This window comes from Xiphophorus maculatus, chromosome 14, assembly GCF_002775205.1.
Source record: "Xiphophorus maculatus strain JP 163 A chromosome 14, X_maculatus-5.0-male, whole genome shotgun sequence".
In the NCBI taxonomy this organism is placed as follows: domain Eukaryota; kingdom Metazoa; phylum Chordata; class Actinopteri; order Cyprinodontiformes; family Poeciliidae; genus Xiphophorus; species Xiphophorus maculatus.
In genome coordinates this window covers 8279838-8305175 of record NC_036456.1, presented here as the reverse complement: position 1 = coordinate 8305175, position 25338 = coordinate 8279838, and the positions used below count along the sequence as shown (strand labels likewise).

Below are 25338 nucleotides of genomic sequence, written 5' to 3'. Positions count from 1 at the left end.
CGCACCAAAACGAGTTCTGCATCTAATAGTAAATCACAATTTTCTCAATATTTTTAAAAAATTTGGACATGAGTTAGCAAAACATACAAACACATGAATGCTAAGGCCATATAATCTGAGGAGATACACTGCAATTTTATTAAAGTCGGGCTTCATTTCAGCAGAATCTTGCTCTATGTCGATTTTCTGGGGCACCGACATTTTATTGAAAAGACAGATAAACTCTTAATTCAACCAAAAAGTAGAAAAGTAGTTTTATGGATATACATTTTTAAGCAGCTACTGTTTCTGTTTGGGAACACATTATTTTACAGACAATCAAATGAATACGTTTGAGCTCGAGAAAAGCTTATTTTCAATCAACACATTTGTTTATGCACACCTCTAAAGCCTTTAACTCCCGAGTTTCCTGGATATCCCGTCTGGCCAGGCGGCCCCGGGAGTCCAGGGCGGCCTCTTTCGGTGGTATCTGCAAACACAAACATGCCAACTCAGACGAAATAATAAGAAACTTAAGCTCAGCTACACTGGTTTATGTTAGGGATAACAACATGACAACGGATGACAATTAATTTGTGTTCTTGGGAGAGGAAGAGGGAGACATTTACCCTCCACCCCCAAGAAACAGGAAATCAAATCTAGAAATAAACCAAGACAGTGCAAGGGCAGCAAAGTTTCACAGTGCAAAATCAGGGTTAGTTGGCTCTGGTTTTCCATCAGGTTTGAGCTGCTGGTGCAAGAGGAGAGGCTTCTGGTTAAAAGCATTGACATTTTTATTTTTTTTGGACATGATATTAAAAGTTACAGCGCCCTCCATGATATTTATCAGCCATGGCAATGATGTGCAAAAATCTCTATTGTCATGATGAACTCCTATTTGTTCACCATCAGCCTCATCAACGTGGATGCTTTTCCACCAACGGTTGTCATGGTTACATCGACACTGGAATGGCCGAATGTACTTTTGACACGTGTGTGAAGGAGCTGGCCTCCTTCACGTTTCGGTTAAACTTAAATTACAAATGAATGCTCCAATTTACGTAATAAAAAGTGAAGTAGAAATCACAAAAAATGTTTTGATTTATTTATTTTACACGTCTTTACCCGGGGTGGCCATAAATGTGGAGGGCGCAGTAAAACACCAACGCATTTGGCAAGTACATATTCAGTGGTTTTACATTGATTTTCATAGCTGAGAACTGCACAATGCACAACCCTAGTGCATTTTGGGTCAAGCTTAGAACAATAGAAATACATACTGAACAAGTGTGCAAATTTTGCTTTTTTTTTTTGTTTGTTTTGCCGTACATTCACTGCAATAAAAAAATAAATGAACAAATTAGAAAAGTTTTCATTTGACTTTATTTACGACTCGTTTCCAAAGCAGCTCTCACGCCCCGAACCTTCATGTAAAACCAGCGACATATGTTTACAGCGGGTTACACCTTGTGGCCAAAGACGAGAAAAGCAGCTTGGAGTAGAGAGACACTCCTATCCAAGTCTGAAGCTCGCAGCAGCCTACACTCGCCACTTAATGCTATTCCCTGCAAAGAGTACAGCGCAAAATAACTAAAAAAGAAATCAGCATTTTGGTAGGGAAGTATTGCAAGATGAAAGATGATTTGAATGTTTTTTTTAAATTATTATTATTACAGTTGTTATTATTTGAAGAGCAGAATGTTGCCATGGCGCTGCATTGGGGTACCTGAGGAACTAACCTGTGGGCCTGTCAGGAGGATACCTATCACAGGGGTCCCTGGGCCGGCCTTAGACAACAGTAAAATTCAGACAGCTGTTATGGTTTAGAAGTTGCTCTCTGTCGTACCTTGTATTCTTGCTTTTAGTCAGCAAAAAAGAAAACTTGTGTCACACCGATCTCAGCTGTGGTACAGCATCATGCGTACAAAGACAAATCAATCACACAATGAAAACAACTTGAGCTGTTACCAGCTGGAATAGTCCTCTTCACAATCTGGAAAGGGAAGGAAAAAAACAACAACAAAGATTTAACATTTGGTTCGGTGGAGGGATACCTGAGTTGTCTTGAGGACCTGGAGGACCGGGGAGACCAGGAGGACCAGGACGACCAGGAGGACCATCAGGTCCAGGGGGACCTTGGGAACCCTCAAAGCTGTAAATTGGTTCGCCCGGGTTACCCTTGTCTCCTTTTGGCCCGGTGCCACCAGGAAAACCCGGAGGTCCTGGACGACCTGCGCACACAACATATTTGTTGTGTACAACAAATATGTTGTACACAACAACATATTTGCAACACAAAGTAGAGCATAATTGCACAGAAGAAGTAAAGTTTCTATTTTCACGCGAAGGGTCTCGTGATTTCAGGTCTCAACTATCCAGAGACTCCAGGTTTTTGCGTTCACCTTAAAATGTAAAACAATAAAGTTTGCTGTTAATCTGTGGCAAATATTTGTACAGTTAGGTTTTAAATACGTAAAGCTAGAAACTGGAAAGCAGGAAGACCAGAAGAGGTAGCAAAACAAGCTGGAAGGAAGGAAATAAGGGAGGGGAACAAGACTAGAGAGGAAAAAAGGACAGAAGAGAGGAGGGTAGGATTAAAGGAAGCAAGAGAATGAAAGAAAGGAGATAAGAAAGAACGAAGGTAAGGAAAGAAGGTCTGTGGTTTTAGCATAAATAAATTATTCTGTCAATCAATCTGGTGTGTGACTAGATTTCCTAAAGAAAGTTCCTTCACCATACCTACAAAACCTCCAAAAGTCTGCCATTATTACCAATGCGGAAAGAGCCTGGCGGTCCTGGAGGCCCGGTGATTCCTGAAGGTCCCTGATCACCGGTGACACCCGGACGGCCAGGAAAACCCGGATCACCTGAGGGTCCTGCAGCGAAGGACGAATAACATGGCTGCCTGACGGATTTGTACAATTACAAGTCCAGGTTTCTAATCCACAATAGTGATACCTTGAACAAAAGATCCAATATCACTGGAGTAACTTGGAGGTCCTGGGAGTCCGGTGTCACCTTGGTCTCCCTATGGGATGTTCACGGTCAAAACAATGCAGAGAAAGGAGGAAACAAAATCTACTCTTCACTCTGATAGCCTAAAACACATGCTGAGCTAGCTAAGGGATTATTTTTTTTACCACATAGAGAGGAAGTAAACTATTTATGACTGCAGGAAACTAGATTTTTTTTTGTTTCCAATAAAGGGCAAAGAGCAAAGAGAAAAAAAAAACTGCCACTAGGTTCGCTAGCAGTGGTAGCTCAGCTAGAGAACCTAGCTTAGTTAGAACCTTCATTAGTAATCAAACTATTACAGCTGTCAGCTAAAACATTAAGATAAACATGTGAATTACGAGCTGTTTAGCCACAACTTAAAGAAAAAAAAAACATTTTGTAGCAGGTTAAACTAGCTAGAAGTTGTTGGGAAGCTAATAGTGGTTGTGGCTCAATCGAGAGACAAAACGAAAACGTTTTTCGTTTGTTCATTTCTTTTACCTTGGGTCCCAGGAATCCTGGTTGTCCCGGGAAACCTTGTTGCCCCGGCATTCCCTTCAAATAAAGAAAAACCTTTTGGTTCGACTTAAGAAAAAAACATGACTGAGCTGCACAGTGAAGCATCGCAACATGTAAACAAACAAGACGCAGATGCTGTCAAATCAACAGAGATTCATGAGGTGTAGTGTGCAAATCACCTATTTTTATGTTTTTTTCTTTTAATTTTTTCTGTAAGTTACTCTCTATGATTATATATTGAGTATTTTCTCTTGATATCCGTCATGATAATTTCACATCAACAACAAAGAATGTTTGCAAGGCATATGTGGAAGTAAAAATTCACTTGGTTCAACAGATAAGCTTACTTGCAGTCCAGAAGGGCCAGGCGGTCCGACAAAACCCGTAGGACCCTGTTTGAAACAGGGTCAAAGGTCAACCACAGAATAAAAGTTCAGATACGATGCTACAACTTTTTTTTTTCTCTGGAAAACAGAAAGTAGAGTTTAGGAGCCTTACTCTTGGTCCTGGGTATCCGAGAATGCCCTGTTCCCCGTCTTCACCTCTATAACCAAAAGGTCCCTGGATTTAAATGATACAAAGAAATCTAAATGTAATTTAAGGCCAAGGATTTATCACATAGTGGTCACCAAAGGTTCGACTTAGGTTTGGTGTTACAAAAGTCTTTTTTAAATGAATGTACAGAAGTTCTGTGGTGAACCTTACACGTGGTCCAGGTAATCCAGGGTATCCTTTTATTCCCTTTGGGCCGGGATCACCCTGAGAAGAGCAACGGAAAAGATGGTGGGATTGAAAAAACAACAACAACTTTGTTTCAGGAGCAATGAAAATTATTTCTCAGGACATATTAAAAAAATATCAGTGGAAAGTTGATGATTTTACATTTTTCTCATTTAACTTACCTTTGGCACTCCACCAAAGACACTAACACAAATACCTCCATTGGGTGATTTATTGCTTCAAAGGTGTTGCACTTTGAGATTCTGTACCTTGGCTAGCTAAGCTAACACCAAACACCACCAAGTAGCTGCTGCCTCTGTGACTTACGTTATTTTTGGCACAAGTTAACAGATATCAGGTAGTTAGAGTGTCAGAGAGAGTAGATCTTGATACTAAAAAGCTAAACATGTAATTCATTTTGTATCAATTTCAGTTGCCTACAGACAATTTGTCCCTTCCACCTCCCCCTCCTTTCCTTTTGAAGCATTAGCTAGCAATGTCATTCACATGTTAGCGTTCCAAATTAGTTCATTTTTTTATGGTTAAGAATAATTTTCTGAAACACTGGAGATCAATTTTCATAGAAGTTACTCAAATCTTACATAATTCAATTAGCTGTGTATTAAGATGTGGAAACATTGCATTAAATTTAGTTCTGATCCCAGTTTGGGGCATGTTGACTCTTATAAAATACAAGTGCATGACCTCTGACCTCTAACAACACTGCCCTCCCATTAGACTGTGAGTCGACTGTAGAATATTTGTTGAATTTGTCGGCTGTTAATGCCGGTCCGAAACAAACCCTGACGGACAAAAGAAGTCGTCTATGAAAAAACCAAAGCTATAAAGGTACAAAGTAGCTAACTGTATGCTAGATACTAATTAGAGTCCTAATTAGACGTTCCTCTCAGATGAAGTATGCCTAACGTATCTGGGTGGACATTTTAAATTAGTAACCTATGATTTTGTTTTTCTGATGCACAGACTATTTATTTTTTATCTACCACCTTTCAAAATGGGAAAAAAGGAGAACACAGACGGCATTACATGTTGATTCTCATATTATGTAAGGAAATTCAGATTCTTAACGGCATTTTACACATCTTTCCCATTAAATGTGGAAGATGCCACATGATTTATCAATGTAAATAAGAAAAACAGATTTCTGAATCCCCATATTTGAGTTTCTTTATCACAGAGCAGCTGTTACACCATGTAGATATACGCTGTAGTGAAGCCATAGAAGTCCAAAAATGTAAAACAAAAAATTAAAAAAGTAAAAAAATCCTCCATTCATTATTCCTTGGTACAAAGTTGAATTAGCATGACTGTCCGATCTCAGCTGATCCACACCGCTTCCTGCTTCCACACAGAGTCTAACATCAAAATGTCGTGGAATGAAGTCGAAGTTGCGTTTTCCAACAAACCTGCAGTCCTTTGTCTCCTTTGGGAAAACCCACAAACTCCACAATGACATTGATCAACGGCTGGCCAGGCTCGCCGGGCAAGCCCACGTCGCCCTGCATGGCGTGATCATGGAAGAGAGACGGCCGTTTACACGCCGCAGTTCTGACCGTTCGGCGGCGGCGGCGAGTCAAAGAGAGGCGAGGCGTCGGGAAGCGCTTCTGTAGCTTCGGCGTGTTTGACGGAGGACGGACTCAACGGGGAGCCACAGAAGAGGATGGAGGGAGGAGAGAGGAGAGTCTGGCGTGACGGTAAGAGGCTGGTCTGTGACGTAAATTTGCCTAAATTATTTGAGATACTTACAACTCATTTACTTGGATTCAGACTGAAATTTTGGTCAAAATGAATCTGAGGTGATTAATCTTAGAGCTCCAAATTACAGATGCACCGATCCGATGTAAACATCTGTATCGATTCCGATATGGAGAAAAATTCAACATTGGGTATCGGCGACAATGTGCCAGATCTATTCAATCTAAGTCTATGTTTCGTACTCTTAAGTTTTATTATTTATTTCACATTATATCATCACCTCGCTAAAATAATAGCCTAAATAATTGTTTTGCCAAAAGTGATTTATTTTTTATGAAAATTATCTTTTGGCAATAAAACTGCAGTCATGTTTTGGTTGAAATCACTTTTGGCAAAGAATTACTTGCACCATTACTTTAGAAAGGTGACAATATTTGTACTTCCTTTTGTTATTGACAGTTTCAGTTTCTTTATTATTTATTTTACATTGACTGTTATACTTCTACTTGAACTGACTGAACAAATTTAAGTTGTTTTTACATGTTTGAACAAACCTGTGAAGTTATTGGTGTATTTAAGTGTTTCCAAACTCAGCACATTTATGTATTTATGAAAAAGAAATGTTTTAAGTCAATTCAGCACCGTCTTTCTGTATCGGCCGATACCAAACCTCAGACATCAGTATTGATATCGGGAGTGAAAAAAGTGGATCGGTGCATCCCTTGAAAAAAATGCTTAGTTTATTCTGCATGTAAATTAAATTATGTTAGAATTCCAATATTTTTCATGAGCAAAGAGCAAACTCTTTGCTCATGACATTTAATTAAATTTATTTCTATTTTAACTGCACATTTTGTTTGTTTTATGCTAACCTTGTTCAAACTTCTCAATTCCATAATTTTACGTGCCTCATACTAATTTCTAGGAATCAGTATACTTTGACTCTCCTGGATAATTATTTATCCCAGAAGTGAATTCATTTAAACTGACAAACAGTAATGCCATTTCTGCTAATTCCCACATTTGTGAAGAAAATGAATATGTGGGTTGAGCAACTTGGTAGAGATTGTTCGGTGCATCCATTAAAAACTTACTAAATTCTCATCCATCATATTTCTTGTAAGTCCGCAGCTGCAATTAAACAGCGAAACACCAAATTGTTTTGTTTGACCAAAACAATTATCTATCTTTTCTACTCAGATTTTTCTGTTGATAAGAAGTTTCTAATTCTTACGACGAAACTTGAAATTATCTTTTGGACTCCAGTTTGTAATAAATGTGTGTTAAACGCCAGTGGAGAGACAGAAGCTTAATAGGTGCTTCTCAGATGGACCACTTCCTGTACACCTCTCTCCCCAAATCCTCCTCTTCCTCCCTCTGTTTCTCTCATCCTCCCCTCCATGGCTGGAAAGTTTGCTGCAATCACTGCTCCTGTTTTTTTTCTGAACCTTGAAGACTTGCTGGTAAGGTTTTTTTTCCCCTCTTTTGGTATAAGATCCCACCATATCTGTAAGTTTTACTTGTGTGTGTGTGTGTGTGTGTGAGTGTGTGTGGTGACAGTGCTGCAGCCTCTGCCCTTCCCTCGCTGTGTTACCTTATCTCCTTTGTAGGCAGTGACAATTTTTTCGCCGCTTAGAGACCGGTCACCGGGAGAACCGCTGGGTCCGGGAAGACCCACATCGCCCTGGAGTCCGAAATACACACAACACACCGTTAGCCAATCAGATGGAGCGACTGGTTTGTGGAGGGAAGAAGGAGTAGAGTAGAAGATGAGGAGAATAAAGAAAAAGGAGGAGGAGGAAGAGGCAGAAGTTGGAAAAAAGGGAAAGTCAATTGGAGAAAAGAAAAGTTATTATTATTACTGTGGCTCAAAAATTACTTAAAATGTTATTTAATTTTACAATTAAGTTTACAGTTTGCAGACAACATAAAATATTTGGTTTGTCTTGTTTTATTGATTTATTTATCATCTTGTTTCTAACGCAAACTCAGAAAATGTGAGACTGAAACGTAACACTTGCATGGATTTGGATTTGAGCTGCATGCTACTCTTCGCCGTCGACTTTCACCATAATTTGATTAATTCCATGACAGGTTTACACTTCAACTTGGGCCTAAATTAACACATAATAGTCCGCAGTGCTGCCAATTTGACCGCAAAACCTGTGAAACATCAATTCTTTGGTCTGTGTACGACCACTAGGCGTCCTAGATTCTTGGAACCACAAGGGGGCGGGACCAAGCACAGGTCAAACAAAACAAAGGGATGAGAAGAAGAAAAAGAAGAAAAACAGTTTTGACTTAACACAGTTGAGAAATTTGCTGTTCTTCCGTTGTGGACAAAGACGTCAAAACTACAATCTGGTAAGAAATACTTCACTCTCTAAGTTCTTTTCTTCTTCTCCTCTTCAGAGTAGTTAGTGTTTAAACTGGTGTGTCATCGCCCCCTAAGGGACTGTGGTGAAGCTGTACAACTCTGGGTGGAATATGGATTTTCAGCTAAGCTAAAGATATAAATAGTTGTGTGTGCTTTCACACAAAGTCCAGACACACAGAGGTGCGTTCTTCTTTGTGTGTATGCTCTGTATTTTCAAGTCGTGGAAGATGAGCCACTTTCTGCTGGAAGTTTCTCTCTGCTGAAGGAAGGTTTTGCCACAATGATAAAAATGTATGCAGTTTGAGGACTATGCTTAAAGCTGCAGTATGTAACTTTCAAAACAATGGGTTTTCTTTTACATATTTGCTAAAACTATCTCTATATCCTTTATATTTGTGAAAAGAAAATGAACTCCTCCTGCCTCCTCCCTGTGGTTCTACTGCCATCTGCAGAAATGCACCGCTCCCAGTCAGAAACAACCAATCAGAACAAGGAGGAGGATCTTAGCGCTGTCAATCATGCTTGTGTACGCTCACATTGTAACCCATGCTCTTGGCTAGGCTGCAGCTAGCATGCCACACCGGAACCTGTCCTGAATGCCCAGGATAGTTAGCATAGTCACCAATGATGTCAGATAAACAGTTTTCCTGTAATAGTATGTTGTTCCTCCACCATCAACACATTGAGCAGCGCATACATGAGCTTGATTTACAGCGTCAAGACCCTCCTCCTGGCTCTGATTGGTTGTTTCTGACCAGGTGCAGAGTATCTCTGCAGAGAGAAAGCAGAGCAATTAGATTTCCATGCAGATTATTTGTCTCATGTTATACTGTAATGGTGGCAGTTTTAACAAATATGTTAAAAAAAACAACAACAAAAACGTATTGCTTATAAAATTACATACTGTAGCTTTAAAGTATTAATTATTATTAAGATTGCCTAAAGGAAAGGTCAAAGCAAATCTGTAAAAACAAAAAAAAATTGTTCAGGTTTAATACAATCAATATTTCTAATTAATATAAATTTGTAATAGAGAAAAAAACAACAGGATAGAAAAGAATAGGATGGGAGCAAAAGATTAAGAGTTGTGCTTTTACATTTTTTTTCTTTGCAACTTATGTCATTTTTTACCACAAAAACACAATCCTTCCTTTCCAAACATCACATCTGGATGTTCCCCGTCTCCCTTAATGCCCTCGAATCTTATTCAGTGTGTGAGGATTTGCCTGAACACACCATACATGCATCGTGTGAGGAAGATGAATGTTAGTAAGGTGTGAGTGTGTGTGTGTGTGGATGGATGGATGAGAAGGTGGGAGAGTGAATAGGGAGTGGAGGGGGGAATGTACCACCAAACAAACACACGTGATCGAGATGAGTAAGTGATTGGATGCAGGAGCGGGGAGCAGTGATTCCAGCAGTCAGTCGCAGCCCAGACTCTCCCCCCCTGGAGCGACAGCTCGGAAATTTCCATAACAAATTCAACGCGCCTTTTCCAATTTGGCAAAAACACGAATGATCTGGATGATTTCTTAAATGAGTTCCGACGAGTGAAATCTCAGAGCTGTCGTTCCACAGTGAAGAAACGAAGTGTGAAGCCCACAAAACAACGAACAACTCTCCAATTCTGAAGAATGGGGAAGGGAAAAAAAAAACTTTTTTCTCTTCAACATTTTATTAGATTTGATCCCCTTCCACTTTCACGGAGGTTGTTTGTGTCTCGGAGGCAACCCAGGTGATTTTTTAAAGAGACTTTAAAAAAAAAAATTGAATCAAGCAAGGGTTGAGGTAATTTTTAATTTTTTTTTAATATCAGTCCGTGCCGATCAGAAAACGCTGGGATGCAGAGTGTGTTAAATTGAGGAGAAAGATGGAGGAGGGAAGTTAGGCAGGTTACGGAGCCACCACCGAACGTTTTCCAGCATGCACAATGTTCAATGGAGACATTTCAGACATGAATTCACCCAATTAGACATGCAGGCAAACAAATATCCACACACACACACACACGTTTCAAAATCCTGCTAACGTCTGATTTCTGAGGCACTAATCTAATCTGACAATGTTGTCAGGACAACATAACTAAAGACAAACGGAACATGTCATTTGCATTTCTGAACGTCAGCGTTGCAACACATTCCACAAAAACTGGGGAGATTTCACTTTTATCAATCTGTAATGTTGCTTTACCGTGAAAAAAACAAAACAAAACAAAAAAACCAGTAAAATCATGTTCTGGGATTGAGAGCAGTAAGAATCGTTAAGCTTTTTTTTTCTCTGCCTCACATGAAAGTGTTCAGTATCAGTCTGCACTCCCCGAAGCACAACAGCAGGGGCGTCCAAAGTGTGACCCCCAGGGGCCATTTGTGGCCCTTAGAGAAATTTTGTATGCCCTCATGACTGCAGTTCAAACTTGTACACATTTGGCCCTCTGGTGGGCAATTTTGGGATTTTCTCTTAATGAGAATTTCAGTGGCAAATTAGATTCTTCTTTAACATGCTAAGGCAAAGTATTTTTGCTTTTTGTTTTAATTTCATAGGAAGTAGAGCTAGAAACATCCAGCAACATCCTACTAAAAAAATTATAAAATAAAAATAATTAAAAAAAAGTCTAGAGCACATTAAAAATTCTTTTAAACTTTTTTTATTTTTAAGAAGAAGAATGTTCTTATTTATGTTGCTGGGAATAGACTCAAATATTTTCTACACCTAATAAACAGAAAGAAATTACCCAAAAAGTTAGGAAACTATTCTCCTTTTATTAAGAAAAAAAAAGGTGCTTCGTTTGTCTTCTTTTGCAATAAGATTGCACATGTACATATTTCTTTAAAAAGGCCAGTTATTTCTTACTAAATGTATATATTTGTGCTTTCATGTCTGTACATTGAGCGCAAACTGGAAGCAAAGTCAAATTCATTGTTGTTGGCTAGTGTGGCTGATTCTAACCATGCTGATACAAAAAACATAAATAAATAAGTTATTTTCTGTATTGACACCAAGAACAAAATTCAATTCAGTTCAACTAAGAATGTAAAAATATTTCATTAATTCCAAAGGGGGAAAAAACCATTGTATTCATGGTTGTTTCTTCAGCCTAGATCTCAACTACCTCCAATGAAAGCACAATTATTGATGTAGGCTTTGCTTTTATTTTATGTCGAATCAAAATCACATGATCCAAAGAACTTGATCCTCGTCTTTGTGCTGCTTCTAAATCGTTTCTGATCTCAGTTTGTTTGGAATGTGCTGCAAGCCTGAAAAGCAGGGTTTGTGTTCTTTAAATCAAATAAAACCAGCAAATTCGATTGTTTTAACTGGGTTCGAACCACTTCGGCTTCGACCACAGAGCTAAATGAAATACTCATTTTCTGCTCTATTTACTTTTTTATTTTACTTTATTTCAGGGACTTTGTTATCAATTCAGATGTTTTGTACGCAACTAATCCCTGAATTTACGTTGGAGCAATTCTGTGTGGTCGGAATCGCTGCCTTCTGAAGACGACCAAACATCTCCAGCTCAGTCCACTCGGTTTTTAAAAATCATTTTGTACCTTTCGTCGCTAATGTCCTACCTTGTCTCCTTTCCCTCCTCGATAAATGTCGCCGCGGCTGCCCTATAAACACAACGGGTTAACAACAGGAAGAGCCAGAGCCACATGTCCTTCTTTCTTTCTGTTTTATTAAACAGGACACATCTTAGTATAACAGTGGTTCATCTGACCTTAAAATAAATTGTAAAATGTCACGGCACTGATCTAAGACTTACCTCTAGCCCTTGGGGCCCCGGAGGGCCGGCGAATCCCTACAAAGAGGCAAAAGAATCGGACTCAGTTTTATTTTTTTGGAGCAATTCAGTCTTAAAATTCAGAGATTACATTTTTTTGCCCGTTTTTGCCGAAGCTCAGGGTGCTGATTACAAATGCACACCACATGTTTGACTTTTTTTTTTTTTTTGCGACGTAAATCAAAAACCGTTTATCGTCTTAATGAAATAAAATAAAACTTTAACCCAAAGTTAATAATTGTGACGCGGCAAAATGTTTCCAAAATGTTTCAGTGCCTTTCCTTTTTCTCTCATATGAGAAAAGGAATCGGAACTTTGTGATTTTAAGATCAAAACAAAAGCTTCCTTAAAATCCAAATCTGTGCAATAGATTTTAATCGCAGACAGAACTCCATATTATCTACTACCTTCCTCTTTGAAGGACTGCAAACCTCCAATATGTTGTTTTATAACCTTTAATCAGCGATCAAACTGCATTAAAACCTAGTTATTCTGTGACACTCGGACAGGCGACTCGGTTTACGTACGGGGAATCCGTCAATTCCTCTTGGACCTTGGGAACCCGGCGGGCCGGTCGGACCTCTGGGACCCTGCAGAGAAAACAAGAAGAAAAAGAAAAAGGAAAAGAAAAAACCTCACTGATGTCATTTTCCCCTAATGCTGAAAAAGTGTAACTAACATCTTAGATTTTTACACCTAAATGAAAACATGTTTAATTATTCAGGAGGGAAATTCTTCCGTTCTAAACAACTGTGTAAAGAAAAGGAAAGGCAAGTCTTACAGATGGGCCCCTGGGTCCTGGTTCACCTGGTACCCCCTAAATGACAAAATAAAAACATGGATAAGAATAAATTAAACACTACATGATGAGTAAATAGAAATTAAAAACTGTTAACTTGTTATTATCCAGAGCATGGGAGGAATATTGTTATTTCGAAATGATGACTTGTTTTTTTTTGTCATATTCATTGCGTCTACTTCAGGTTTACAGAGCTAGCTCCACAGCACCACCTGCTGGCCAAATGCAGACACTTCAGGTTGGTTCAGGCACTCGCCTTGTACAGTACAGTTTAACAATAAAAATATATATAGATGTACATATAAATATATATTTATTTATTTATATATATATATATGAATTCAATATATGAATATATACATGGATATATGAATTTTGTAATATGTACAAAATTCTAAAAAAAACAAAACTGGTATTAAAATATGTTTTAGGGCTGAAACCAATGATTATTTCAGTTATCGATTAATCTATCGATTCATTCACAATGATTAATCGATTAATCTGATTTTTTAAAAATGTCATTTTCTTCACATTTTTCATTTAACCACTTCAGACGTTTTTTTAATGCAAAATTAGGAATACATTAAAATATGTAAATAAACAAATGATTCAATTCCTTTCTTTAAAAATATAGTTAAATAGGCATCCAGTTGCCTAAAATGCAGTAACATCGCAATCCTTTAATAAATCTGAACCGGATGAAGCTAAAGCCATGCTGTATTCACCCGTTAACAATTAACTGATTACTTAAATTAGTTGACTTACATTTTAATAACTGAGTAATATCTGATTAATGATAATTAAACCAATTAATTGCTTTAGTTTTGTGTATGTTTATTGAGTAAGGTGGACTTAATATAGATACTGTATGTTTCCACTAAATTCTAATCAATCTGTAAACATGATCAGGATTCAATTATTTACTTATAAGACTTGAGAAAGTCTTATAGCTAAGTTTAAAATTTGTTTTAAAAAGTTTTAAATTTGACCCTGCATGTTTTTTCATCAGTAAGAGGTCTGAGCCTGTGAGTCGCAGTTATTTTCTACATACGTTTATGAATCTAGATACACTATGATGATGAAGAAGTCGAAATGCTAAAATCCTGTTCACAGTATAAAAGAGGGAAAATATCTAAAAAAAAAAAAAATGAATGTAGAAGGAAAATATAACACCAGGTTTGAAAAGTAAGAACCTAAAAGCAGACAGCTGGAATGAACTTTTACCAAATAAAATCTAACAGCAGTTGAGGGTAAAACAGAGAAGAATCAGGAAGTGCCTCCTGGAGATCTTACCTCAGTGTTGTCTGAGCTGTAGGTGGGGTCTCCTTTCTGACCTTTTGGCCCCGTTGGCCCCTGTTTCGTGTTTGTTTTTTTTAGGCAGAAAAACGACAACATGACCCACCTGCAAATCGACACAATCAAAACCAATCAAGGAATGAAAAGCGGCGCTCACTTGAAACCCAGGAAATCCCGGCGCGCCCGTGCCGTAGCCGGGCAGACCCGGGTCCCCTGTGGTTCCGTTACAGCCGTCCTTCCCTGGTGGGCCCCTGCTGCCCTGCTGACCCGGGTGACCCTGCAGGAGGAGAGGAGTGGACGGGAACGGGTAATCGACCAGCCTGTGTGTCATAAACCTCGACCAAGTTCTTCTTTGTGTTTCCAATCCTCAGATGCTAAGAGTTGTGATTCAGAACCAACATAAATCTCCTTTTCTTTAGGTGCTGTTTGCTCTATTTTGTGTGACTAACATCAGAAAAAAACAGACAACTTATCATCCTGTTGACAGATCATATGAATATAAAAAAAATCATTTGGTTTTTGTAAGGTTTTTAAAAGATTTTTTGTATAAAACACCTTCGATACAGAACATCACATTCAATTCAACTGAATAAAAACAAAAATACTGCATTGATCCCAAAGGAAAATTAAACTCATATTTTTCAAAGTTCTTTAAAAAGTTGTTGTAGATTCAGATGGCAGTGGGAGGAAAGGATCTTCTGTAGCAGTCTGTAATACAGCGGCTCTGAGAAAGCCTCTGACTGAAGACGTTCTGTTTCCATGTGAAAATCTCATTAAGAGGATTCTCAGGGTTGTCCATAATTTACGTGTTGGCTTTCTTTTCATCGTGGCGTCTCCAGGAAATTGACTGCTAGGTCAAACTGGACTGAATGTAAACTGGGATGACATTCAGTCCAACGGACTGAAAACACATTGAAAGAAATTGACAACCCATTTGTTTCTGATTTACTTACAGGCACTCCATCAGTTCCTCGAAATCCGGGCACTCCCATTGGTCCCTGCATTAGTAAAGACACAACACGTGATTAATTCATAATCAGAAAAACAGAGCAGAAGCAAAGTAGCGGCGGAGAGCTGCGTGTACGCCGACATCCCGAATGTTTGCATCTCGTCCAGATGAGGCTTAAGACAAGATATTGCCAACCGTTGCAACTTTTTACTTTTTCATTGCCGTATATTCTTGTTGATAAAATGTAAATACATCACTGATTCACCCACTTTGTCTCCTTTGTCCCCAGATGGTCCTTTAAGTCCAATATGGCCCTTCTCTCCTTTAGGCCCTCTAGGCCCTAAGCCCCCGCGCGGCCCATCTGGTCCGGGTCGTCCGGTCTCACCCATTTGCCCAGGACGACCCTGAGGAAAAGAAAAGAAAAAAAGAAAACTGATGCAATGACGTCTTGAGTCAAACTCAATCATTTTGAATATATGAGCTCATTGAGCATCAAATATATTTTTTTATTGTATAACATATAATAAAAAAAAGTTGGAGGAAGCAAATGAGAAGATGATGAATGTTAGAGTCAAAATAATGGTTCACAGACAGAAACAGCTCAATCGCAAAACTTTATTTTTCTGTTCTTTGTGGCTGGCCAGTGAGTCACATTCTGTAGTATACACACCAAGTGCACTGCATATCCCACAATGCACTGCAACAGCTACTTGCGCGTTCAAGCCACTCGCGGGACGCACACACCGAAGAATCTTCAGGTAAATTCTGTGTTGCCAAAAAATTGTGTTGCGAATGAACTCATCCCTGCATTTTGCTTAAAAGACGTTAACAATCCAAGGCTGGAAGGAAGAGCAGAGAAAAGTAAATGTGTTTTTTTTTCTCTTTTAAAAAAAAATCTTTTTAAAACAAACTATTACACTTTATGAGCAATAACCCTTTTTGGCCACAGTTGATTCGATGTTCAATATACCTCAATGTAATACACAGATACTATTTGCAGATAGATACTAATACCGAGACTGCAGCGTTGTTAATCGCTAAAAAATAGTCAAACTCTCTTTGCTTTAGTTTTAAAACAATAGAACCCTGTTTAATGGTGGCCACGTTTTTCCACACACGTCACGCCAACTAAAAACAATTATTGAGCACTTTCGGCGGGACAGCAAGAGAAAACACTGCTTAATGTCGCCACATTGTGGCTTAAATTCTGCTTCAACCAAAACGATTAATTGTGATTAATCTATTATTCAAACGATTAACTGATTTAGTAATCAATTCATTGTTAACTGGAGTATGATAACTCTGAAAAATGTGCAGTTTGGTGAAAATAATAAATTTTCATAGCAGTAAATAAGCTGAAACTGTACAAAAAGTATAGAATTTTGCATTTAAGATAAAAGAAAACCCTTTGTCTGTAAATATGATTTAGTCAAAACTCCTCAAGCGATATAGATTTAGCTTCACCTGGTTCATATTTACTTGAGAAATACTACGGTATTGAAATTCAGGCAATAAAATGTTTATTTCCACATTTTAAAGAGTAATTGGATTATTTGTTTATCTGTATCTTTCAATGTATTTTTAATATTGTATAAAAAGGGTTAATTGGTAAAATGAAAAATCTGTAAAATGTGCCATTTGTTATATTTTAATCGATTAATTGTCAGACTAATAGATAGAGTACTAAAATAATTGTTAGATGAAAGCCCTAACTAACAGTACCAACAAAGCTGTAATTCTAAATTTGTGTTTTTATTAGATTTATAAAAGCCCAAAATTTGATATTTGATATTTTCTGCAAATATGGAGCTTCATATTTTATACACTGGTTGAACTAATAAAAGTAGTTCAACCAGTGTTTAAATGTAGTTTTTAAAAAAACTAAATAAAAAAAAAGTGTCTAAAATCGATTGTAAATCTTTGGTTCTCTGAAAGATGCAGTTACACCACTACAACCACAAGATGGCAGCATAGACGCAAACAGCTGCTGAATTAGAGGTTAGGAAGTGGAATCCCTTCATTAGGAGGCCGGACTCAATAACTCACTAAGGTACACACATTCACAGGACTGCTCAGACTACTGACAGCCTGCGATTAGCTCATGCTTTAAACAATATAACAGGGTAAGGAGAGAGGAAGCGGATCAGGCTATGAAAACAAGTCTGAGAGAGAGGCAGTATGTCCTGCGGTCAAAGGAAAGTAAGATTCAGATCTAAGTCACGATGTTTAGTCATCATGCAAATCGGGAACACGGCAGGAAGAAGTTGTGTTTCAATTTTCATGAAAAATATGCTAACAAACTCCACTGACAAAGACCGCCATGCGTTATCTAGGAATGTAAAAGACTGCAGCGTGTAAGACGTTTACAAGGGATTTATACAGCTTGTAAATGCTTGTACGAGCGCACACGCATGCTTCTCGTCAATGACAGCACACAAAATGCAACTTTACATGTATGACCACAGAACTGCTGTTGTCTTTTAAAGCGCCGGTGACCCCTGATTAGCGTCCTTTGTCTTGGAGTTAGAGGCCGCGGCTCGGCTTCCAGCCCACGTGGCCTTAGGGGGTAGGAAGGGAAGCATAATGACAGGGCTGTGCCAGCTAAAGGAAGCCTGCCAAAGCTGTCTGGCCCAGATTTGACACTCACACCTGGTTTCACCCAGAGAAAATATGCAGAGCTTCCACCAGGAGACACTTTCTCTCACACCTTACCTCCACTGTTGCTGGCTTTACCTTAACACTTGAAGAATAACTTAAAAGTCCTTCTTTTTTTTGTTCCCTTTTATATGTCTCTCTGTATATTGTGCAAATCGCAATGAAAGTCACCCATTTTTATCTCCCAGTTGGCTAATCTTGTAAATGTGCCAACAGGCTTCCAGCAACTTCCACTTAAATGTCTGCATACCCAAAAGTTTGAGGCTGGTCATGGGGATCATCTTTTAAAAGTGCTTCTAGCTTTTCCAAGGATCTTTCTTTCCAGTCATGGATAACCTTAAGAGCTCCATCTTTGTCTGATGTTGGATAAACAGTAAGAGGTGATTAGGTCGTTGAAGTGTTGAGACTTGCTTTCCTGCTAGGCCCTGATTCTGTTCAGTAGAACAAAACTACTGAAGGGGGACAAAGAAATCCAGACATGTACAAACCCAAATTCCCTACATTCAGATTTTGATTCTTCATGACATTCTGGATGTCTGAGGATAGTATGCGACTGGTTGGATTGTCTTTTCTGTGTGTTCCAGACATAATTAAACAAGTCAATGCTGAAGTTCAGATTCACAAGTACAATCAGACGCAAGTTTGGCCTGTGTACCAATCCAGATTAACTCAATTTCAAAACCTACAACACTTTCCACATCTGGACTGGACTAAACTATCCAACATAAATTTGATGTAGGATAGCAGATAAATACAGTTTGTGATCTGGGTCAATACTCTTAAATTTTCAAGTCTGTCCAAGACCATGCTGCAGCATTTCAGTCAGATTTATGCCTAAACTTTGACTAGAGTACTCCAAAATCATTAGGAGGTGGTCTTGCTGACGTGCTCCAGATCAAAGTCCAAATGCTCTTAAATTTTGAGAGATATCAATATGAATACACGATACAAGATATATATACAAGATAGATAAAGAACATTACTATAGGTATTGTCCAATTGTTTAGCACACTAACTTTTGCTATGCTTTAACCAAAAGACCACTCCCATGTTGTGTTTTCTATACATGGTTTGAATACAATACTTTTTATTGAACTCATATGTTAGCCAGTTCCACCAGTGACCAGTCTGTCCCATCCCTGACTTCCGACATCATCCGTCTCACACCCTCACCAGTTGGCATCCCTGTCTGTTTTCATGCCAGCCCGTCGGGTCTCTTCCCGCCTCTTCCAGACCTTCCACCCACATCACCTTCCACCTGACTGGTCAGTTTATAGTCCCAAATCCCTTTCAGCACAAAGGTCACAATGGGCCCATTCTGGCCTGCTAAGCTCCGTGGACTTACAGCTCCAGTCTAGCCTAGCTCACTTCCTGATAGCCGAGAGTGCTTGGACAGACAGATTCTGGTCACCGGGCGTGTGAAAACCCATAGGTATGTGTGCGCGTGTGTGTGTTGTCCATGAATGCACATTCACACAGAGATGAACACATACCCCGAGGGTTTTTAATCGAGTCGTATTGTCCTGTGGGCTGGTGAGTGCCAAGAGTAAGATTTCGGTTGTCACACCGAATGCTCCCTTATGGGCGATGACGGGCAAAAGCACAGAGGGAGGGGTTCGTGAAAGTCCCGGGTCTCTGGGTGCATGTTTAATCATCAGGGCACACCAAAAGCGAAGTAAGAATTGAGCCAAATACAACCGACACGTGAATCAACAGAACCTCAAACCTCCTTGGTATGAAAAAATATTTATATATTTCGAAAAAAGAAACAGGTACATATATATCTGGAAAAGCAACTTCACACTTCTCATTTCATTTGACTCCAGACACATTAAACAGAGGAAGAGGTAAATCATCAGTGGATGGGAATGTTTGGGTTGACTGGACTTGTTGCTCTGTTCTGATCACACAGTGAACCCAAACACATCTTGTGTATTTATATGTGTTTAATAATGAAACAGGAAAGAAAGAACGACGCACGAATGGAATATTTCCCATTTATCCCTGTGGGGGGTAAAACTGAGTGACGGTTACCACTTTGTGGTTCAGAGTTTGTGTCTATCTGACTTGCGGGGTTAAGAGTTTCCCTGTAAGATCAAAGAATCTGTCGCTTTCACACTTCACCCAAAACCTCGAGATTTTGATAAAACATGGGACTCGGGTAAACAACTTCGAACATCTATAAAATCCTGTTTGCATATTTTATGGTGGCTGCATGCTAGTACAAACTCCTCAGATTCACAGATTTGAACTAACTCAACTAAATATTTACTCACAACCTGAAACATTATTAGTGTTAATGCAAACATATGGGTGGAAATGGGAGCAACACGCTTAAGGAGCGATATGATTTTTCTTCTGTTTAAGAGGAGAAAAAAAGTAATTTAAATATCTCTGTCTCAACAATACCAACTATAACTCCATGCTGATAATGATGCGTTTAAGCAATTGCTATAACTTAGATGCAGAAGATACAGCAAAAAGATGAGCTCAGTAAATTAGTTGACTTAAATGTGTATTATTCTTGAACATAGCAGCTAAATTGACTCTTGCATTACACGTTCCTTTTGCTATCCGCCTTATTCTTGGTGTTGTTGTTGTGGGACTAAATGTGGTTGCAACCTTCAGTATTTGCGATAAAGCTGTCTTGTTTGGTAGTTAATCACGTGTAATGAGATGCATTTGTTGTTTTAAATTAGTGGTTTGCAGTTTAGCTAAATTCCTTGGTTTCTCATCTGAACAAGACTACCTGAACCGCTGTGTCTCCTGCACCTTTAATCACTCTGATATTGTGGCTTCAGCATGTGTCGACACCTTAGCTGTCGAACTAAAATGTGCAAAACAGGGAATTATGACTCTGATGCCAACAGAAGAGGAATCAATACAAATATGGCATCTAAATTGGAGGCATATTTTCTTCTGTCACATGGTTTAACAACAACAGAAAAAAAACATGGGTAAAAATAACCCCTGACCTAATACTGTACCTGGGTTTAAACCAACAAGTAGCTGTACAACATAAGCTTCAGAAATGGATTAACATCACTGTTAATCCATTTCTGGATTAACAGAAATGGATTAACATTTCTGTTAATCCATTTCACAGAAATGTGAAATGGATTATACCTGCAATCAGGTACAATTGATTGCAGTGATCAATTGCACCTGATCACTGCAGATCAGGTACAACTCTAAGTTGAAGAAATTCTTCACAAAGAGTAGAAAACTGAAACCTAAAATAGTCAATGACCTCTCAGTGATTTAAAAGCATGAAAAAACCCAAGACAGAACTGTTAATTTTACAAAGTTAAGATATTGTATACATTAACATTTGGTCAGTGTGAGCCATGGGGCTGATTAGCTGCTAGAAGTCCGTGTGTTTTATTATTATTATTTTTATTATTTAATTTCAATTTGATATTTTATTTCTTCTTCACGTTCAGACTGAACCAAAGTTCCAAAAAAATAATGACTGTTTCTATCAAGACTAGCAACTTCACAGCCATGTTAAGCAAAGACAGTGCCCACCCGTCACTATGACATCTAAAGTACTTACAATGATAAGAGAAAAATCGGTTTGTCTACTTTTCCGTTCTATAAATGTGTTTTCTTTAAATTTGTATGATTTTGAATTTTTCAAGTTTGAAATTGCTTATCTTACACAAATACACCGTGTTCCAAATTATTATGCAAGTGATATTTTCTCAGATTTTCCTAAATGGTCAATGCAAATGATGGTCAGTATAATTTTCAAGTCATGAACTATTACAGTATAAATCAAATTTTACTGAACAAAGCTCTTCATGAGAACAGTATGTTTTCAAAAATAAAAAACTCAAAATGCTCCAAATGTTCCAAATTATTATGCACAGCAGATTTTCTAAACATTCTCTGGATTATAAAGAACTGCAAACGGTCATTCTTTGAATGTGCATCATTAAGTGGTCACATGTACTAAAATTAAAAGCTATTTCAATCAAAAACATCTCAACAGACCAAGTTACACGTTAACATAGGACCCCTACTTTGATATCACCTGCATAATTCTTGATCCACTGAACCTGTGAGTTTGTGGAAAGTTTCTGCTTGAATTTATTTGCAGGATGTCAGAATATCTTCCCAGAGCTGCTGTTTTGATATGAACTGCATTCCACCCTCAGATCTTCTGCTTGAGGAAACTCCAAAGGTTCTCAATAGGGTTGAGGTCAGAGGTCAGAGGAGGATGGTGACCACACCATGAGATTCTCCCCTTTCATGCCCATAGCAGCCAATGACACAGTGGTATTCCTTGCAGCATTCATTGTCATGCATGAAGATGATTTTGCTAATGAAGGTTCGGCTCTTCTTTTTGAACCATAAAAGAAAGTGATCAGTCAGAAAGTCCATATACTTTGCTGAGGTCATTTTCACATCTTCATGGACTTTGAAGGGGTCGACCAAAGATTCTCTCCTCATGATTTCGGCCCACAGCATGACTCCACCACCTCCTTGCTGATGTCACAGCCGTGTTGGGACGTGGTGGCCATCCACCACCAATCCACTGGACCATCCAGGGTTGCACAGCAGTCATCAGTGAACAAGTCTGTTTGAAAATGAATCTTCATGTACGGCTGGGCCTACTGAGACTGTTTCTGCTTGTGATCTCTGGTTAGGGGCCCAATAGTAGGTTCATGCACCACAAGCCTCTGGAGGATCCTCCACCTTGAGGTTCCAGAGGCTCCAGCAGCTTCAAATAATTGTTTGCTGCTTTGTCAGGGCATTTTAACAGCTGCTCTCTTAATCCAATGAATTTGTCTAACAGAAACCTTCCTCATTCTGCCTTTATCTGTACAAACCCATCTTTGTTCTGAATCAGCTACAAATCTCTTCACAGTACGATAACGCTTCAGTTTTCATTAAATATCTAATGTTTTCATACCTTGTCATAAAACACTACACTATCTGATGATTTTCGTCAGCAGAGAGATTCTTTCTCTTTCCCGTATTGCTTGAAACCTGTGGCCTGCTTAATAATGTGGAACATCCTTCTAAAGTAGATTTCCTTTAATTGAGCTCATTAGACAAACTAATCAACCAGCTCTCTGAAATAATTATAGTGATTCAAAGAGCCCTGACGCATAATACCATCTATACATTTAATAGCACAACAAAAAAATGTATCTTTATGACACTTAAATTCAATTTGCATAATAATTTGGAACACAGTGTAAACATAAGAAGGTTGAGGTGTGGTTGTAATATTTGACAGGGTTGGGATCATATTGCATTGTATGTTACATTATTCTAACAAAACTATCATTATATGTACAGTATATTATGTTAGATCTGTTGTTCTCAACGAATAAACCAAGGAGATCAACCAGCTTAAAGCTCCATTTTGTTTTTCCCCTCCACAAACTGCACATTTCTCCTTTCATGTTCCACCAGAAAGCTTCCCACCGCTCCTCAGCCCCTCTGGTTGTGATGATGGCTGCTATTAAAACCAACAACCTGTTGTCTCCTTTCATCCAGATGCTTTCCCTGACAGTAAAAATCGCATTTAGCGCTCATTGAGCGGCACCAATCCCCCGGAGATGTCGTCATAAAGTCTCAGTGTTTTCTCAGCTGCAGAGCAAGGAGGACGGTAAAGACGGAGGGGGGCAGGGATCAAATCACGGAGCTTCCTTGGATGTTATTTTTTTTAATTTAAATTCCAGATTGCCGCCCTTTACAAACATTTCTATAGTATTTTTTTCCTCAACAAAAAACAAAAGAAAACCGACGTTTCTCATTGAGGCGTAAGAGTTTAGAAATATGTATTTTCAAGCACTGAAACTCAAATGAACCTTATTAAAGGACACTGAAGCAACTGTATGTCTACATTATCCACTTCCCTTAAAATCAGCCTGAGGTGACGACTGAGTCCAAACAGCAGATGTAATTGGCATGTATGGCTCTTTAAAACCTTTAAGACTTCCAGGACCCGTTTCCAGATGTGCCTCCAAAAGCAACTCAGGTAACAATCTGTCTAGTCCTAGACAACATCACCATATTGTCTAGGACTAGACAATGTGGTGATAGACATGGTCAATAGCGATAGATATTGATAGCGTATCAATATTTACTTCATATTGAATATATAAGCTGTGTCTGAATTCAGGGGCTGCATCCTTCGAAGGTCGGATTTGTAGGCCGAATACATCATAGCGTGGCGACAAGGCCTGTCTGAATTCAAAGACTTCTTCGAATGTGGCCTTCAAATGCGTCCTTATTTTCCCCAGATTTGAAGGACGGGTCCGGTGTATCCTTCACGGACCACAATATCCCATGATTCATTGCGGGTCCAAACCGAGCGTTCAGGCAAAGCGGTGATGGCGGTGAAGAGCGGCAAATTATTTTGCTATATTACACTTTAAGTGGCACAACATGACTTTTTTTGTTTTTTACAATGTTTTTAGGTTTCCAGATAAAAGGTAAAATAATATTGTTAAAGTGCCTTGGGTTTGTTGGGACCATAGCTAATACTAAGAAGAAATGTATTTTACAGACAATAACAGTAAGGAACTTATTTATGTTTTTAATTAGATTTTATTTTATATATTTATTTCTCCAATATTATTTTTCATGTCAGTGTTAATGTCATGAGGCCTTCTGACGCCATGACACTTCCAATCTGACTCATTAGGATTTGAGTCAGAACCAGATGCTTTGTTCTGTGTCATTTCTGCGGTAAGGGACCTGGATAATGGACAGGGGGCGCTGGCCCAAAAAACGTTTGAGAAACACTGACCTAGCTTTTGAATGAATGAAGTAAATTTGAATTTCAATTGAACTGAATGGAGATGGGCTTCGATTTAGACAAGATCCCTTTTTTCCTTCCACTCAACTTACCACCGTTTGGTGGTAAGTTGATCACTCCGTGACATTCTAGCCTTTTTGTAGACAGTATTAATTTCCACAATAGTGAATGCTATAAGATATATATATAAAAAAACCAAAAAACTTTATTGTTTTTGAGTGAAACTTTCATTTTCTAATTAGCTGCAAGCCATAATTACCAAAATAATCAAAAAATGTAATCTATATGTGAGTAAGTATTGTTTCTGTTTTGATATTTTTTTCTATTGTAAAGCAGGCCCAGACATTGCCCTGTTTTCCTGGAGATAAAGCCGCTGTTTTGACACGCTGTTTACGGAGGAACCAGAGAGGTTTTGATCAGTTAAACACTACAGGAGATAAACGGGGGCCAAGTAAGATCGTTCTACGATGGGGATGAAAGATGCCTTCTTCTATTCCCTCCTCTATCTCTGAGTGGTTGACCCAAGACTATTATAGACATAACATTCTTTTATGAACGCTAAGCCAAGCAGTCAATCAGCCAACCTTCAGGGATTTATGTAGGAAATTTGATTTGTGCGCCACTAAATTCCTGCACTAACAAAACGGTGTTAATTTTTGTCATGTAATCAAATTAAGGTTGGAAAATGTTCTTTATTTAGCATAAAAACTTAATAAACTTAAGATATTTACTTGAATAAACATAATGTGATGACTTGTGACTAGCTAAGGCA

General features: G+C 38.6%; 1 protein-coding gene across 6 annotated transcripts in view; it reads right to left on the bottom strand.

Moving 5' to 3' along the window:
- Positions 1–25338, bottom strand: part of col4a6 (collagen type IV alpha 6 chain) — a 123756-nt gene that overhangs the window by 22910 nt on the left and 75508 nt on the right. For 4 of the 6 annotated variants that reach the window (XM_023346026.1, XM_023346027.1, XM_023346029.1 and 1 more), the window contains exons 5-22: positions 15403–15537; positions 15138–15182; positions 14342–14461; positions 14182–14241; positions 12871–12906; positions 12617–12679; positions 12072–12107; positions 11878–11919; positions 5640–5732; positions 4198–4251; positions 3991–4053; positions 3840–3884; positions 3475–3528; positions 2938–3007; positions 2751–2855; positions 2034–2210; positions 1719–1766; positions 383–469 (exon numbers count right to left, since the gene is read on the bottom strand). In XM_023346026.1, the coding sequence (XP_023201794.1) occupies positions 383–469; positions 1719–1766; positions 2034–2210; positions 2751–2855; positions 2938–3007; positions 3475–3528; positions 3840–3884; positions 3991–4053; positions 4198–4251; positions 5640–5732; positions 11878–11919; positions 12072–12107; positions 12617–12679; positions 12871–12906; positions 14182–14241; positions 14342–14461; positions 15138–15182; positions 15403–15537 (1333 nt within the window). Of the gene's footprint in view, positions 1–382; positions 470–1718; positions 1767–2033; positions 2211–2750; positions 2856–2937; positions 3008–3474; positions 3529–3839; positions 3885–3990; positions 4054–4197; positions 4252–5639; positions 5733–7522; positions 7613–11877; positions 11920–12071; positions 12108–12616; positions 12680–12870; positions 12907–14181; positions 14242–14341; positions 14462–15137; positions 15183–15402; positions 15538–25338 lie in introns of all 6 variants that reach the window. The other 2 variants (XM_023346028.1, XM_023346031.1) reach the window with 2 other exon arrangements.